Source organism: Myotis davidii, unplaced genomic scaffold (genome assembly GCF_000327345.1).
Source record: "Myotis davidii unplaced genomic scaffold, ASM32734v1 scaffold149, whole genome shotgun sequence".
Taxonomy (NCBI): domain Eukaryota; kingdom Metazoa; phylum Chordata; class Mammalia; order Chiroptera; family Vespertilionidae; genus Myotis; species Myotis davidii.
In genome coordinates, this window is record NW_006352194.1 from 3,849,412 (window position 1) to 3,867,060 (window position 17,649).

Here is a 17,649-nt window from a genome sequence, read left to right on the forward strand (position 1 = left end):
CGCAGCCAATCAATGATTCCCATCATTGATGTTTCTATCTCTCTCTCCCTCTCCCTTCCTCTCTAAAATCAATAAAATATATTTAAGAAAACAAAAAAAAAATCAATGATGAGAGAGAATCATTGATTGGCTGCCTCCCGCACGCCCTCAACTAAAGTATTGAGACCACAACCTGGGCATGTGCCCTTAACTGGAATCAAACCTGGGACCCTTCAGTCCACAGGCAGATGCTCTATCCACTGAGCCAAACCGGCTAGGGCTGCTGGCAGCTCCTTAATAACAGGAAGACAGGAAGCCTGTCTGAGTCATCAGCACAGTTACCACTCATAATAGTCAAATGTTTTTTTAAAAAGTGTTTCTCATTATTAAAGTAGATATAGTTCTCATAGATTTAGAAGACATGTATAAGTAAAAGAAGAAAATTAAAATCTCCTATAATCCCATCTCAGAGAGATCATTGTTACTAATATGGTGTTCTGGTCTGAATGTTATCTACTCCTTCCTGAAATTCATATGTTGAAGCTCAATGTGACTGAATTTGGAAGTAGGGCCTTTATGGAGGTAATTAAGGTTAAAAGAAGTCATATGGGTGAAGCAGATCCCATAGGAGTAGTGTCCTTAGAGGAGGAGATCTGAGAGCTCACTCGCTCTCTCTCCCTGCCACGTAAGGATACAGCGAGAAGGTGGCCATCTACAAGCCAGGACGGAGAGCCCTCACATGTAACCAAACTGACCAGCACCTTGATCTTGGACTTCCCAGTCCCTGGAACTGTGAGAAATAAATTTCTGTTGTTTAAGCCACACAGTTCAGTATTGTATTTTATTATTTATTTATTTATTTGTGTGGGTTTTTGTTTTTTTTTTAAGCCAAAACCAAAATGGGATCATTCTTAGGCAGTGTATCATAGGCGTTAAGAGTGTTAGGGTTAGGCCCTGGCTGGTGTGGCTACGTTGGTTGGGCATCGACCCATGCACCCAGACGTCGCTTGTGCAGTTCTCAATCAGCGCACGTTCAGGCTCGACCCCAAGTAATTTCAATGTATAAAAAATCTTGGACAAGCATGTGGGTGCTGAGAAAAAGTACAAAAAGGATTCAAAAGGCAATAGAAAAATAGGAGCTATATAATTTGTGTTTTAAAAATAGAATTAGCTGAAACCGGTTTGGCTCAGTGGATAGAGCGTCGGCTTGTGGACTGAAAGGTCCCAGGTTCGATTCCGGTCAAGGGCATGTACCTGGGTTGCGGGCACATCCCCAGTAGGAGATGTGCAGGAGGCAGCTAATCGATGTCTCTCATCGATGTTTCTGACTCTCTCTCTCTCTCTCTCCCTTTCTTTCTGTAAAAAATCAATAAAATATAAAAAAAAAAGTGTGCTCAATGGAACCCTAATTTAAAAAAAAAACATGCTTTAAAAAAAAAAAAGAGTGTTAGGGTTGGAATCAGACAGGCCTGAGTTCAAATCTCAGCTGATATAACTCTAGGTTTGTTTCCTCAGCTGCAAATGGGGATACCAACAGTATTTACCTCCTAGGACTACTGTGAGGAGTAGATTAGAAAGTGCTCCTATAGTGCCCAGCACCGTTCCGAGGTGAGATAGAGGGAAAAAGAGAGAGAGAGAGAGGAGCTCTTGCAGTCCCTAATGGATATAGTTTTTGGCATTGTTACACCGTTCTGTACCCAGTAGAGCACAGTGGGAGGTTAAGAGCCTGGGTACCAGAGTTCAACTGCCTGGGTTTTCATTCTGGTCCTACTGGTTTCCAGATGTGTGACCTGAGTATCATTATTTAAAATGCATCTTTAGCCCAGCCAGGGTGGCTCAGTGGTTGAACATTGACCCATGAACCAAGAGGTCACTGGTTTGATCCCAGGTTTCGAGCTTGATCCCCAGTAGGGGGTGTACAGGAGGCGGCCGATCAATGATTCTCTCTCATTGATGTTTCTATCTCTCCCACTCCCTTCCTCTCTGAAATCAATAAAAACATATTTTTAAAACCCACAGAAAAAGTTTGCACGTTAACTTCCTATTAGTACTGTAGCTAGTCATGGTTTGAGTTCAGTTGAGTATTAAAAAAAAAAAAAAGAATAGTATCAACCTCATGGGGTTATGAGAATTAAATGAGATGATCCATATCAAGTACCTAAAATAGTTCCTACCTCATAGGCTTGTTATGAGATTAAAGGGATCATTGCTCAATAAATACTTTATTTGCTTCGTATCAGAAAGTCCATTACTGATTGTCATCCTCAGATCAAACAGCAGCAAATCGAAAGCGGAGACCTCCCCCAACACACCCAGCAGCCCCTCGAGCCCCACCTTTGCCCCTTCCATCTGCCTTCTGCCACCCTGCTACCTCACAGGGGACTCTGTCCGGGACAAGTGTGTGGAGATGCTCTCAGCGGCCTTGAAGGCGGATGGTGAGAAGGCCTGGGCCGGGGATGGGGAGGGAAGGGCTTCCCAGGGGCAGATGAGATGTGGCCTTTCTCAGTGCCATGGGAGGGTTCAGGATGCTGTAGTCCTTGGTACAAGCAGGCCTCACTGCCAACGTCATGCCTGGCTGATGCCTGTGTTCCCCAATCTCTTTTAGATGATTACAAGGACTATGGAGTCAACTGTGACAAGATGGCATCAGAAATTGAAGATCATATCCTTGAGCTTTGCCAAGGCTGGGGGTGCCTGGACCGTCCAGCAGCAGGTCTTCCAAGTCCAGGGGACCAGGACAATGAGCAGGGAGGGGAAGGGCTCCGGACAGCCCCCTGCGCGGCCCCCGAACCGGAGTTCTTGATTCTAGCAAATATTCATTAAGTCTTGCACCTGCCGGCCTCATGCTAAGCTGTGTATGAGCAGTACTTCATTCAGTGTTGAGAACAGTCTACGAGGTAGGTTTCCTCATCAATCCTGTTTCTCAGGTGAGGGAACTGAGGCTCAGAGAGATTGAGTCACTTGCCAAAGCTCACACAGCAAATAGTAGTGACATCGTTGAGACTGGAACCCAGAAAGTGTGATTCCAGAACCTGAAGGCTCAGTGTCTGTGCCAGACAATCTATGTCGTTACATGCCTACTGTGTGACGTCAAGTAGGTGAGTAGACAGGGAAGGACCGCATTTCTCACACTCAGCCCTCCCGCCTCTTCCAACTGCTGAAGATAACAGCTCCCATTTTTTACTCCCCAGTACGTTCCCAGCCCTGTGATGGGCAACTGACACTTCCTACCTCTATTAATTTTCACGACCATCTCTGTGAAGCAGGGGCTGTTGTTCCCATTTCTCAGATGAGGAAACTGAGGCTCAGGAACTACTGATGTCAGAGCTGGACTGAAAACCTTGGTCTTTGGATTCCACACCCTGAGGTCGTTCCATAAGGAGGGGACCACCTGCCTGTGTGATATGGGCCTATTGCACCAAAAGATTTCCCTCTTGGAGGGGAAAAAAAAACCCTGGTCGCTGTGCCCTACTGAGTGAATGCTGGGATTTCTTTTACTGGAGACAAAGCTTTGCATGTCCAAGAGGTGTGGAGGGAAGCGGACAGAATCCCCAGGAGAGAGGGCCTCTGGGTGTCACACTGAGGTATGAGTGACCCTTTTGAGCAACCCTCTGGGCTTTCCCTGGGGAGCCAGCTGGGGTCAGGGCGGGGTGGGAGCCAATCTGCAGACAGCAAACTTGTCTGCTTCCATCTCCTTCCTGCCTGAGGCCCACACTCATATCCTCCAACACATCTTCTGGGAGTTTCTCTCCACCATCATTTGATTATTAGCCACCCTTGAGCTACCCAGCATCTCACCAAACGCATACTCATAACTTCTCACTCACTCAGAACACGGAGCATGGGCTTCCTCTTTGTTTGCTCTGGAACAGTTGTCCCTCCAAGCAGGTCCCTTCCCAGTCTGAAACAAAGGTGGGTGATCGAGTACCTCGTTCCGCTGGCCTTTCCTCTGTGTTTTCTTCCTCCTGAATGTCGGTCACTGAAGGAGAGGAAATCAGAGCCACATTGACCCTGTGTCCTCTCCGCAGTGACCCTGGACGAAATAGCAGCTGTGGGGCTCACATGTGCTCCTTTGAGGGGTCAGTGACACCCAGGTCTGCGCTCTGCTCTACCTTGTCCTCCCCTGTGATCTCAGGAAACAGTCGGGAAGGAGCTGGTGGAAGTACTGCCAGCCCTCCTGTCCCCACATGAGCAGATCCACACCTCCAGGAATCCCAAACACAGATTTTTAAACATACGTTTTGGCTTTCAAATGCATTATGGCCCCTCCTTCCTTTTTACACTTTTATTGTACAAACAACATTAAAACAAAAACAGAAATAATACCACCTTCCTTCCCCAGCAAGTCAGCTGTTTCCGTTTTTCTACATTCCCCGCAGTCTCTTTCTTGCCTCTGGCTTTACCCAGCAAAGGCCTCACCTTCGTGCGTCTCCTTGGCTTAGGAGACCAAGCACACTCGTCTGTGTTCCCTGAGCTCCTCGGGAGGGAGCGGGAGGCCTGCCTGGGATACAGCATCTGGACAGAGCAGTCACTGTGATCCGTGGCCAGTGGCAACTTCCTGCTGGCTGAGCAGAGAGCGTTACCATTAGGAGGGGCTCTGGCATCCAGCCCTGTCTCTGCCGGGAATTTGCCTGTGACCTTGAGCGAGGGCCTTCATTCTTCCTAAGCCTCAGCTTCCTCATCCATTAATGACCAGCAACTCCCAAAGTAGATTCCAGGGAATGATGACAGAGAACTGGGAGTACTGGATCAAACAAAGCTCAGCAATCGATTTATTGCAGTATTCTTAGAGCCTTAAACATGTGGCTCCTATCTTGTTTTTCTCTGCCAGCTGGACTCACAACCCTCAGGTAACTAGAGGTAACCTTCATCATTATCCGCATAACAGCCCCTAAATGTTGAGCTCTTGCTATGTCCCAGACACCACGCTAGTGCATTATCCGGCTTTGATTGCTGAATCCTCATAACAGTCCCGTATTTTATAAATAAGGAAAGAGGCACAAAGAGGTCATGTGAATCACCTGAGGTCATACAAGAGGCTCAGACAAACCTGGGCTGCCCCTTCCCGGAGTCCCAGACACCACAGTGCTTGCTGTAACCTTAGAAGCTATTTCCTGTCCCCGACACATGGCTGACCCCAAATGCCTACTGAAATTCCCTCAAATGCCACAGAAGTGCCCGAACCTGTACAAGTCCAAGGAGAGGAAGAGATGGCCCTGGATCTCCTCAGGCTTCCAGGAGAGGGTCCCCATCCTCCCCTCTATGAGCAGCTGGGCTGGCCCTTGACCATGTCACATATCTACCAGGAGCTCAAGAGTACGGATATGAAGTACCGGAACCGGGTGCGCAGCCGAATCAGCAACCTCAAAGACCCCAGGAACCCTGGCCTGCGGCGGAACGTGCTCAGTGGGGCCATCTCCACCGGCCTCATTGCCAAGATGACGGCAGAGGTGAGGGCCAGGCTGGGACCTCTGCACAGGGGGGTGGGAGGCCAGGCCCTGCCAGCTTTGTCCACGTGTGAGAGGCAGTGGCTTGTGACTCCATAAAAGATGAGTCAGGGAGCTCTTACAGTCAGACCATCTCGGACTCCCAGCCTCTCAAGGCTTCTGGACCATCAGGATGGTGGACACGGCTAATACGTATCAGGCACTGTGCTGAGCACTTTAGCACCCTGGCCAATTCTATCTTCACACCCACTAGGGTGGGAGTGTTTATTATCCCCATTTTACAGATGAGGAGGCTGAGGCTCAGAGGAGTTAACAGATTTGCCTTTACACACATCTAGAAAATATTCAAGCCAGGAAGCGAGCTGTTGGGTCTGAGTTTCACTCTTCACTGCTTGGTTATCTGCCTCCCTCCTCTGCCTGTAGCCCATTACCGCTCTGGGCCCAAGCCAGAACAGGAGTCTCTGTCTGCATGGAGCACAGTCCAAGGTGGGGAGACTGATATACTTACAAGTATGTGTAAAACAGGTGTAAGTGCCATGATGGAGGCATCGTGGGGACTTAGAGGAAGGAAGGATTGCTCCAGCTTAAAAGGGTCAGTAAGGCAAGGAAAAGGGAACAAGCCTGTTTGAGTTTGAATTCTGCCTATCCCACTTAGCTGTGTAATCTTAGGCAAGCCACTTAACCTCTCTGTGCCTCAGTTTTCTCATCTGTAAAATGGGATGATAATAATAATAATGGCTATCTCATAATCCTTAAATGAATTTAGAAGATTAATATATGAAAAGCCCTCCTCAGAATTAGTGTACGATAGGCCCATTCACCAACCATTTCATGTAACCCTCAGCACAATGCTATGAAAGAGGAAATAGTATCCTGATTTTTAAAAATAAATATTTTTATTGATTTCAGAGAGGAAGAGAGAGAGAAACATCAATGATGAGAGAGAATCCTTGATTGGCTGCCTCCTTCACGCTCCCTACTGGGGATCGAGCCCCCAATCTGTGCATGTGCCCTGACTGGGAATCAAACCTGGTGCAGGTGCCCTGACTGGGAATCAAACCTGTGACCTCCTGGTTCATAGTTCAATGCTCAACCACTGAGCCACACTGGCCGGACTACTATCCCCATTTTATGGATGAGAAAACTGAGGTCACACACAACTTATAAGTGACAGATGAGGGTGTAAAGATCTTTACACATCCCCAGGTACAAGCAGCTCTTTACCGCCATGGCTAACAGAGGGATTCCCCACAGCACCTGGAGATGGCACGCGAAGCACTAGTCAGGGAAGTGGCCCCGAGAAGGGGAGGGAAAATGCATGACATCTGGAGTCTGGGTGTGCCTCAGGGTATCTGGGAATCTACTGAAACTCTTGGCAAGAGTGGGCCTTTGTGTGTGTGTGTATGATGTGTGATGTGTGTATGCAGTCTATGTGTGTATGGTGTGTGTGGTTAGGGTACGTGTGGTGTATGTAAGTGGTGTATGCTTGTTATGTAGTGTGCATGTACGTTTTTCTGAGAAGCTAATAGAGGGAAGCTAACTGACTTCCTCAAATACCCAAAATAAGAAAGATAATACCCCCGGCTTTCAGATAAAATGGGGAACTAGGCCAGTGGACCAGGATTGTCTTTCTGCTTAATTTTAAATATCTGATCTTTTTAGGCAACTAGCAATCTATGCCCAGGGTTACCACTGCAACTTGGCTTTAGGCACATGCTCCTTCCCTGCAAGGTGTAGCTGTGACCTTTCTGGAAACCCAGCCTTGCGTTTATTCCTCTGTCCCGCACCCGTGGCCCTGGGGTCACGCTGCTTCTCTCTGTGTGTGTGCTGTGGGATGCTATCGAGAGTCTGTGTTACAGGCCATTCCAGAGCATGTTGGGAAACGGAGCCCAGGGGAACCAGGAGCAAGGTTTGGCACGAGTTTGAGCCAAACCCAGCAAGTTCCCAGAAGCTGGAGGTCAGAACAGAGCTGGGCGTGCGGATTAGGCCAGAGACAAGCCCCAGGAGTCCCAGCATGCAACTGGCCAAGCAGACACGTGGATGAGATCGGGCCCCACCCTGGGGCTGTTCACTAGAACAGGGCAAGAGAATCGGTTGATCAACCCAGGCCCCAAAAGAGGCTGACCAGACCAAGGGGAGCGGGCCAGGAATCTAGCAGGCTCTTGAGAGGGGACTGCCAGGGCCCGCCGCCGAGGAACCCCTGCCAGCAATCAGCCAACATGGATGCCAAAGAGATCTTCCTCAGGTCACCTTTTGCTCCGGGCAGGAGGTTTCTATAAGAAATATAGGACCATTTTTGCTCCAGTAAGAAAAATAACAGCATTGTGTGGGCTGCTTGCAGTGCTGGGCTCAGAGGACAGCCAGGTGCTGTCAGGGAAGGCCTGGGACTGGGGAGGCCCATGTGGACCGATGTCCCTCTCCACGTCCCTGTCTCCCTAACTCCCTTTCTGTGTCTCTTTCCGTGCCCACCTGATTCCCTCATGCCTCCTCTCTTTTCCTCTCCACCCAGACATGTCAAAGAATGGAGTAGAGTCTGAGATACCCATTAGAGCTGTTGGGTGGACATACTGTCAGTCCCACAAGGGGAGGGATTTTGTCTGCTCATTGAGTCAGGGCAGAGCTAGGTAAATGGATTTGTGGTGAGTGGATAGAATGTTTTTCTGTTTTTATTCCTTAGGTGGCACACAAGACTGTCTTTCTACAATCTGACCCTCAGCCATGTCTCCCACACTCCTCGCCCTGAGCCCCACTCTATATACCCTTCCCCAAACATGTTATTGATCTTTTTCTTAAAGTTTCATTTCCTTAAAAAAATTTTTTTTATTGATTTAAGAGAGGAAGGGGGGGGAGAAACATCAATGATGAGAGAGCATCATTGGCTGCCTCCTGCACGCCACACACTGGGGACCGAGCCCACAACCTAGGCATGTGTCCCGACCAGGAATCCACCCTGGACCTCCTGGTTCATAGGTCGAATGTTCAACCACTGAGCCACACTGGCCAGGCTGTCCTCTGAACTTTTGCATGGACTATTCGCTAAGTCTAGAATGTGCCCTGGAAGTTTGTTTATCTTTCAAGATTGGTGAAGGTGTCAGTTTCTTTAATGAGTTTTTCCTGCCCCCAAGCAGTTAACCCCACACTAGGGGTGGGGGCTTTCCCTGCATTTTATATGCTTTTGTTTTAATACGTCATAAGCTATCTTGCTATCCTGTGTGAATGCTAGGCTACTAGACCAGACTAGCATTACCTGGGGACAGGAACCAAATCTTATCTTGAGGGCTTAGAGGCAGTGATATTCTGAAACCAGCTCCAACCAGCTCACGAGACAGGATTATGTGTAGCTACTCCCAGCTCTGCATTCAGTGACATCCACATTAGTCGCTTGAAATTGGCCCTGATGGGAATATTTACACTATGGAAATTGATAAATACTACAAATCAGCCTCCCCTATGGTCAAACCCGGTTTCCCAGCACACCGATGCCATTAAAGACATTCAATAAATTAGCGTCCCATAGATTTTGAATGGATAAATGCATATGCTCTGGGAAATTGCCCCCAAATTAAAATCAGCTGCTTTTTGCTTACCAGTATGTGGCCTTGGCTGATTGCTTTTCCCCGTTGTTGGTTAGAACCTATTCCTTGAGTTTAACACGGTAGAATTTAAACATCTGTGTGCACCAGAGTAACTTGGGGACACTAGTAGAAGTGCATATTCCTGGGCCTGCCCTTCGAGTTTTGGGTTCCTAGGAATCTGCACTTTGACAAGAAGCCCAAGTGTTTATAGCACAGTGGTCAGCATTAGATTTAGTGGCCACTAAAATATAGGACCTGTGTGCCAGCCCTGCTCTCTGTGGTTGAAGGAGTCAGGTTAGAAAGCAACAGTGGAAATGTTGAGCCACTCCCAGATCCTCACTCATTTTAGCATCAGCCTCTGCCATCCTCCTCCCCCCACACCAACCTTCCCTAGGACTCTCTCTGGTTTGAGTGCCCCCCTCTCTGTTCTCATCTGGCAGAGGCTTAAGGGCAGTCAAATGGCCAGGGAGAAGGATAAAGAAAGGAAGGACCTAGACCAGTGGTCGGCAAACTGCGGCTCGCGAGCCACATGCGCTCTTTGGCCCCTTGAGTGTGGCCACGAAGTTTCAATCGCACTGAACGTGCGTGCCCGCACGTGGTATTTTGTGGAAGAGCCACACTCAAGGGGCTGCAGTTTGCCAACCACTGACCTAGACAGTGCGGACACTGAGTGTCTACAGTGAGATGACACAAGACAGGAGAGTCTGGTCCAGGGGTAGACAAACTTTTTGACTCGAGGGCCACAATGGGTTCTTAAACTGGACCGGAGGGCCAGAACAAAAGCATGGATAGAGTGTTTGTGTGAACTAATATAAACTCAAAGTAAACATCATTACATAAAAGGGTATGGTCTTTTTTTTCAATAGTTTTATTCATTTCAAACGGCCGGATCCGGCCCGCGGGCTGTAGTTTGCCCACGGCTGGCTCTGGTCTGTAGGAACTTAACAATGTTCTGATGCACTCACAGGTGATCAGTTAGTGGTGTGAGCCCAGGTGCTTCAGGTCCTGGGTGGGTGGGGACAGCAACAGCAAGTCATGGTGAGACCAGGCCCCCACAGGCAGAATGGGCTGGGCAGTGATCAGAGCTCGGGCAGGCCTGGGTCATGTCCAGACTAGACAGATAAGGAGAACATCATAGATCAGGTGGTCCCTGGTCAAGTCAGCTCAAGCAGGAAGGTTCAGGCAGGTGCCCAAGGTCCAGGCAGGCAGGGTGAGCACCAGGTCTGAGGAAATGTGCCCAAGAGTGTTGATCTAGGGGCAGAAGCAGTTTACCTTCTGCTCTCCTGCACATGCCCTTCTGCACTTGCCCACCAGACCCCCCCAGGTTTGCCCCTCTACCCAATGGTGATGGCCTTTTCCCTGCAAAGGCAGGGCCAGGAGTCCAGGCCTCCCTCCAGCTCCTTGTACTCAATCCAGCAGGTTCCCCTCCTCTGTTCAGGCTCCCTAGACACCAGGTATGGGGCAGGGCCCCTGGGACTCCTGGCCCTGAAGGACAACTTGTTTCTCTCCAGGAAATGGCCAGTGACGAGCTGCGGGAATTGAGGAACGCCATGACCCAGGAGGCTATCCGTGAGCACCAGATGGCCAAAACGGGCGGCACCACCACTGGCCTCTTCCAGTGCAAGAAATGCAAGAAGAAGAATTGTACTTATAACCAGGTAAGGTGAGGAGGGGGAGGAAGCCACGGGCACAGAGATGGAGAACCAGAGAGAGCTCAGGGAAGAGCCAGAGTGGGGAAGAGTTAAAACTCCAGGCTGCATGGCTTCTGTTTTGTTTTTGTTTTGTTTTTGTTAATCCTCACCCAAGGATATTGTTTCCATTGCTTTTTCAGAGATAGGGGAAAGGAGGGGGAGGGAGGGAGGGAGAGAGACGAGAGAGAAAGAGAGAGAGAGAGAGAGAGAGAGAGAGAAACATCGATGTGAGAGAAACACATTGAATGGTTGCCTCCAACATGAGGGATTGAGCCTGCAACCCAGGTATGTGCCCTTGTCCAGGAATCGAACCCACGACTCTTCGGTGCGCAGGACAACACTCTAACCACTGAGCAACATCAGCTAGGGTCCCATGGCTTCTAGAAAATGACATTTTGCATATACAACCACCCAGACTTGTGTCTGTGAGGCTCGGCCAGCATGTATGGTTGCCTCCCACATGAGGGATTGAGCCTGCAACCCAGGTACGTGCCCTTGTCCAGGAATCGAACCCACGACTCTTCGGTGCGCAGGACAACACTCTAACCACTGAGCAACATCAGCTAGGGTCCCATGGCTTCTAGAAAATGACATTTTGCATATACAACCACCCAGACTTGTGTCTGTGAGGCTCGGCCAGCATGTTCTGGCTGTACCTGCAGCAAGACTAAGAGGAACCAGACTCACAGGGCACAGAACTGTAGAGCCACAGATGGCTGGGAGGGAACATGGCAATATAAAACTCAGCTCTCTCACTTTGCACACAGGGAAACTGAGGCCCACACAGGGGGCAAGCTGTGCAGCTTTGTCCAAGATGGCAAAGATGGTCAGTGACAGAGACAGCAGTAAGTCTAGATTCTAGACCTTTCTGCCTGCATCACAGCCCACTTTGTGTGCAAAGCCGAAGGGTTTTAGCCCCGAGTCCTGCAGATGAAGACCATTGCCCCTGTATGGGGAGCCACATAAGGATATGGAGACCCCTTCTCTGGGAGACATTAAACCAGAGAACCACCTGCTGTTTCTGGGTGGCACATATTATGCCCTTAGGGCACCAGTGTTCTTGGATTCTAATTGATACCCAATCATTCTGGAACTCTATTCCCTCCTCCATCTGCTCAGCAAGCAGGTGTATCAGGAGCACCTTGCCTGTGGGGACCTGTGGCTACAGCAGAAATACAGTCAGCCTTGCCATTCTGGAATCGCCCCTCGGAGAACCCCGATTCAGGAATTTCGAGATGTTTGTGCAAGCTCCTCCTCTCCTCTGAGCACTTCTCGTGTGGAGGGAGTGCGTCCTGCGCCTGGCCTCCCTGCAGAAGTACACTGCCCATCAGCAACGTTTCTCTGCACAGAGGAGCCCCAGTGCTCTCCTTCCTCCAGGTGCCATTGCTCCCCAGGGACGAGGCGGTGCTAAGCTGCATCCTCCTGGTCGGCTGCCGGGCTCCCTCATTAGCCCAGGGACTACCTCCCACCCCGTGGACTCCCAGCTGACATCATTCATAGCTGAGTGTCAGCAAAGTAACTACGTGCTATATGTCATGGCCATTTATAGAAAATCAGAACAACAGCCCTAACTGGTTTGGCTCAGTGGATAGAGCATTGGCCTGCGGACTGAAGAGTCCCAGGTTCGATTCTGGTCAAGGGCATGTACCTTGGTTGCGGGCACATCCCCTATCTGCCGTAAGAGGTGGGCAGGAGGCAGCTGATCAATGTTTCTCTCTCATCGATGTTTCTAACTCTCTATCCCCCTCCCTTCTTCTCTGTAAAAAAACCAATAAAATATATTCAAAAAGAAAAAGAGAAAATCAGAACAGCAATCTTTAAATCTGGAAATGCCAGGGATTTGCTGTAGGAAACATGCACCTGACTGGTTTGGGTAAGGGGGTGAGAAACTAAATAAAACCCCATTACATTAAATAGTCCCCATGATCTTCAAATCTTTTTTCCTCTCTGGCCTCAGTTCTACCACCTATAAAATAAGGAATGAACTAAGTGATCCCTAGGGGTGCTTCCAGCTCACCTCATTGGGCATGTTCAGAGGTGAGTCAGGGAATACTTCCTGTAAGAGATGAGTCTTGAGGCAAGAGAAGAGAGATCAGTTCAGAAGGATCAACAAGAGTGGAAGTGCCAGCGTCAGGTTGAGCCAGTGAGATACTGAAAGTGAGCTGATGGACCTGCGAGAGAAGAAAATATACATTAGAGAGTTCTCAGTGATCAGTGCTTGCCAAAGTGGGGTGGGAACAACAGTGCTAAGCTCTGGGACTTGGACCCACTTCTGCAGACAGTGGGAGCTAAGGCAGGTCCTAGAGCAGAGGAGTGACTTCATGAGTGGGCCTCTCTCTGTCTCAGGTGCAGACACGCAGTGCTGATGAACCCATGACTACCTTTGTCTTATGCAATGAGTGCGGCAATCGCTGGAAGGTCTGTATCTTTCTCCCGCCCCCCTCCCCCCCATCATCCACAGACGCTGCCCCATATCAGGAGTAGTAAACCCACAGCCAAGAAGGGGCTTACTGGCCTGTGCAGAGTGGATCTGCAGAGCTGGAGACCGTGGTGGGTTGTTATTGGTGAGGCAGGAAGAGAGTGCACAGGCATGTGTGCGTTTTGGAAGGAACCCGGCTGGGATGGGAGCAGCAGCCACATTTCATCAGAGGATGGGCAAGTCCCTCATCTGAGCACAGAGGGAGTCAGTTGCTCCACCCCCCACCACCCAGTTCCACATAGAAAAACAACAGCACTCTCCACTTGGACCACACTGCTTTACAAAGCGCTTTCACAGATGTTATTTCCTTTGAACCTGGCCACGCCAGGAGTGAGGAAGGCTGAGGTCTGTCAGAGGGGCCTCTCTCGCAGTGCTCCCAGGTCATCCTCCCTTCCCGAGGCAGCTCTGGAAAAGCTTACATTACCCAAGGCTGTCACCTGGGCTGCCCTGGCTCCTACGAAGCCAGAGGTTTTGTTTTCAGACATGAGAGCCAAGCAAAGACTCCTCCATGGTGCTCCTCTCTGCCGTGTCTTCTTCCGAAAGAACTCAGTGTGGTCATGTGATTAATGTCGGCCTCCAGTACCACCTGATTCGCATGTGCACTGTGTGATGTCTGGGCCACCAGGCAGGCTGTGGGTCCTCCACAAATTCTCAGGTCCTTAGCAAGGAGCCCCAGATCGAGCATGGGACTGGGCGTCGGGAGCCCTGCTTTCCGGTCTCCACTCTGCCCTACTTACTGTGTGACCCTGAGCATCCTACTCACTCCCTGGGCAAAAGGATAGTCATGCCTTTCTCCAGTGATTGACACGAAGCAGATTACATATGCATGCACGCTTTGCAAACAGCTAGGAGAATGTTCCTTTAACTACTTTCACTTTTGAACAAGGAAACTGAGCTACCAAAATGTTTCACAAGCATAAGGTCACACGGTTTGGAGCAAATTCCTGAACAATTGAGTTTCTACAACTTTACTGAAGGCCTTCATAGCCCCGGGGCCTCGTTAGATCTGCCATATTTTTTAATGCGAAAGTCAGACCAATGTGTATTTTTCCTTCGTTCATCTATTGAGCACCTAGGGATAGGGCCAGAACAACGGCCTAGTGGTTTAGAGTATGGGCCGTGGCATCGGGTTCAAATCCTCGTTTTATCACTTTATTACAAAGTGACTGAGCTAAGTGACCTGAGCTCTCTAGGCCTGGATTCCCTCCTCTATAAAATGGGGGTGTTAACATCTAGCCCACAGAGCTGTTGTGGGGATTAGGGAAGGTAATACACATGAAGCATTAACAGGGCCTCTGGTGGCTCAACTTGCCCCTTTTGCCAGGCCCTCCTGTGCAGTGAACAACCCGTACGACCACACAATAAAGCCCTGGGCACGTGTGTTCCTGGTGCATTAAAACCACCGTTCTTGCTATCCCAAGTTTGGCACTCACTAGCATTACGGGAGCTTAGGCAAATGACTTAATAACCCCTCTGAGTTGCTTCTTTACCCGTGAAAATGGGAGTGACGTAGCGCCTACCTCCTAGGGCAGTGATGGCGAACCTATGACACGCGTGTCAGAGGTTACGCGCGAACTCATTTTTTTGGTTGATTTTTCTTTGTTAATTGGCATTTAAATATATAAAATAAATATCAAAAATATAAGTCTTTGTTTTACTATGGTTGCAAAGATCAAAAAATTTCTATATGTGACACGGCACCAGAGTTAAGTTAGGGTTTTTCAAAATGCTGACACGCCGAGCTCAAAAGGTTCGCCATCACTGTCCTAGGGTGACTGTGAGGACAAAATGAGTGAGTAACTGTTAACACTGCCTATCCCAGAATTACTAGTAGTGAGTGCCAGATACATGACAGCTCTTGTCATTGTTACTGCTGAGGAGCAGACATTCTGCCTGCTGCAAACCCAGCTCCACCTCCCTTCCCCATTAGTCAGAGAGGCTGGGCCACTAGAGGTGGCAGCGACATGGCTTCTGACCACATTTTCAGGTAGTGTCCACGGCCACGTGGAAGGCCTAGAGCAGCCGTGGGCAAACTACGGCCCGCGGGCCGGATCCGGCCCGTTTGAAATGAATATAACTAAAAAAAAAAAGACCGTACCCTTTTATGTAATGATGTTTACTTTGAATTTATATTAGTTCATACAAACACTCCATCCATGCTTTTGTTCCGGCCCTCCGGTCCAGTTTAAGCACACATTGTGGCCCTTGAGTCAAAAAGTTTGCCCACCCCTGGCCTAGAGTCTAATCAAGCGATTGGTGATCATCACAGTGATATTTTGACGATGAGTTGAGAGGACACCACATGTCTGGCATCACATTTCCAATCATTTATTACTGAATATCCTTCTTACATTGGCCGGCATTATGATCCCGTTTTACAGATGAGTGATTTGTTCATAGTCACACAGCTAACGATGCCAGAGCTGGGATTTGGACTCTGGTCTGTGTGGCTCCAGACCCTGCCTTCTTTTTCATGTCCCCTCCCTCTTCCCCTGCCTCCTTGGGGGGCGCAGGAAAAGCTCTAAAATTCTGTTGCCTTTTTGGTTTTGTAGTTCTGCTGATAGAACTGCCAACCAGGATTTCAGTGAACAAGTTGAGGAAGAACAAAGAGAAAGCACTAAGCCATCGTAACTGGAGAAAAATAAAATAAAATGTAAAATGAAGAAAATACTGAACTCTGAATGGGGTACTAGGAATCAGAGGGGGAAGCCTTTCACAAATTAATCCCTGGTTATGAATAATGATTGGCTAATAGAGGGAACCCAATTGGGATACCATGCGAAGAGTCTGTGTTCACAAACCTCTTGTAGAAATCAGAGACCCGGGTGTCAAATCTTTGACGCGCGGCAGACCTTTGCTCTGCGTCCCTTCCCTCACATCCCAACCTCCCAGCCTTTGCTGAATTGAAAAATAAAATAACAGACTGATGCAAGTCTTACCCCACCCCACCCCAGAGTCACACACGAGAACACTTGGCACACGATTTGGCTCAGGCAGCCATGATTCCACTCCATGTGGGAGATTTCTTCCCTGCTCTGCATCTTTTCCCAAACTCTGCTATTCCCTGTTCATAGCTGGCTTTGGGGGCCTTTGAACCAGGGAGCAGATCATCTTGAACTGAGTCCTTCTGCCTGAAGAGTACAGAATCCTCCCTATCCCCACCTCCTCACAGCTCCATCTGTGGCCCCCGCTTCGGAGGAAGTCTGCAGGGAGGGTCCTTATCAGGCTTCTCCCACGATGACAGCGGCTTGCTTTTTACGCCGATGGGAACCTTAGGCAAAGCTGGAATCTTCTGGAAAAGCCTGGGGAGCAGGTCAGGTAGGCCTGTCCTGACTCTAAGTCTCTGTCCCTGGCCTTCCAGCAGCCCCAGCCTGAGCCTCCTGGGCTCTGTGTTTCCTAAAATGACTGACAGGAGCCTGTGAACGCTTGGGCAAGTCACTTCCCCTCTCGGGGCTGTTTCCTTACCTGTGAAAACAGGAGTGGTACCAGCGCCGACCTCAGAGGGTGACTGAGAGAGGCCGCTGGGTCTCCATCTGCCTTGGTACAGCCTTAGGGCAGCTGTTCTGAGTAACTTCAGCCCAAGTTCTTTATATGCCTTGGGCATCAGTGCAGGAGCCTGTGAACGCCTGGGCAAGTCACTTCCCCTCTCGGGGCTGTTTCCTTACCTGTGAAAACAGGAGTGGTACCAGCGCCGACCTCAGAGGGTGACTGAGAGAGGCCGCTGGGTCTCCATCTGCCTTGGTACAGCCTTAGGGCAGCTGTTCTGAGTAACTTCAGCCCAAGTTCTTTATATGCCCTGGGCATCAGCCACTCTGAGCTGGTTATCACCTTCCTCCTTCCCCCCGCCAAGTGCCTCCTCCTACATGAAGCCTGGGAATAAACTAGAAACCTACCGCCATCTTCAGTTCCAGCAGCCAGATTCGGGGCGGGGCCTTTGGAAGGCGTGAGAATCCTCTCGCAGAAGACACAATATACACAGCCCGTAAATGGCAGGATCAGGACTGAAACCCAGGTCTCTGCTTCCTGTCATTGTGCTCAATGCAATGAGAGATCCAGGGCCATGCACAGTGCTTGGCGTATACCTCCCAGGAGTTCCCAGCCTGGAAAGAAATCATAGGCACAGGCTCCCGTACCAGACGGGATGTGATACATGCCTGAGGTACGATATTCCCTACAGAAGCGTGGAGGGGTGTTGCTTAGCTATCCAGGGGCTCCTACACTTTAACATGGGTGGGAATCCCCGGGGACTGTGTCTGGGGTGGGGCCCGAGATTTTTCATTTCCAATAGGCTCCCAGGTGATGCCCACACCACTGGTCCACACTGAGTGATAAGGGTTGAGATATCCTGCCCTGGCCGGCTTGGCTCAGTGGATAGAGCGTCAGCCTGCGGACCGATGGGTCCCGGGTTTGATTCCGGCCAAGGGCACATGCCTGGGTTGCGGGCACATCCCCAGTAGTGGGTGTGCAGGAGGCAGACG

The 17,649-nt window shown here is 49.7% G+C and overlaps 1 protein-coding gene across 2 annotated transcripts in view; it reads left to right on the forward strand.

Moving 5' to 3' along the window:
• Window positions 1–16,103, forward strand: part of TCEA3 (transcription elongation factor A (SII), 3) — a 51,005-nt gene extending 34,902 nt beyond the window's left edge. For both annotated transcript variants that reach the window (XM_006777567.2, XM_006777566.2), the window contains 6 exons: window positions 2,248–2,414; window positions 2,585–2,641; window positions 5,275–5,429; window positions 10,513–10,659; window positions 13,039–13,110; window positions 15,724–16,103. In XM_006777567.2, coding sequence (XP_006777630.1) covers window positions 2,248–2,414; window positions 2,585–2,641; window positions 5,275–5,429; window positions 10,513–10,659; window positions 13,039–13,110; window positions 15,724–15,732 — 607 coding nt within the window. In that variant the 3' untranslated portion in view covers window positions 15,733–16,103. The remainder of the gene's footprint in view (window positions 1–2,247; window positions 2,415–2,584; window positions 2,642–5,274; window positions 5,430–10,512; window positions 10,660–13,038; window positions 13,111–15,723) is intronic.
• Window positions 16,104–17,649: the final 1,546 nt, after the last annotated feature.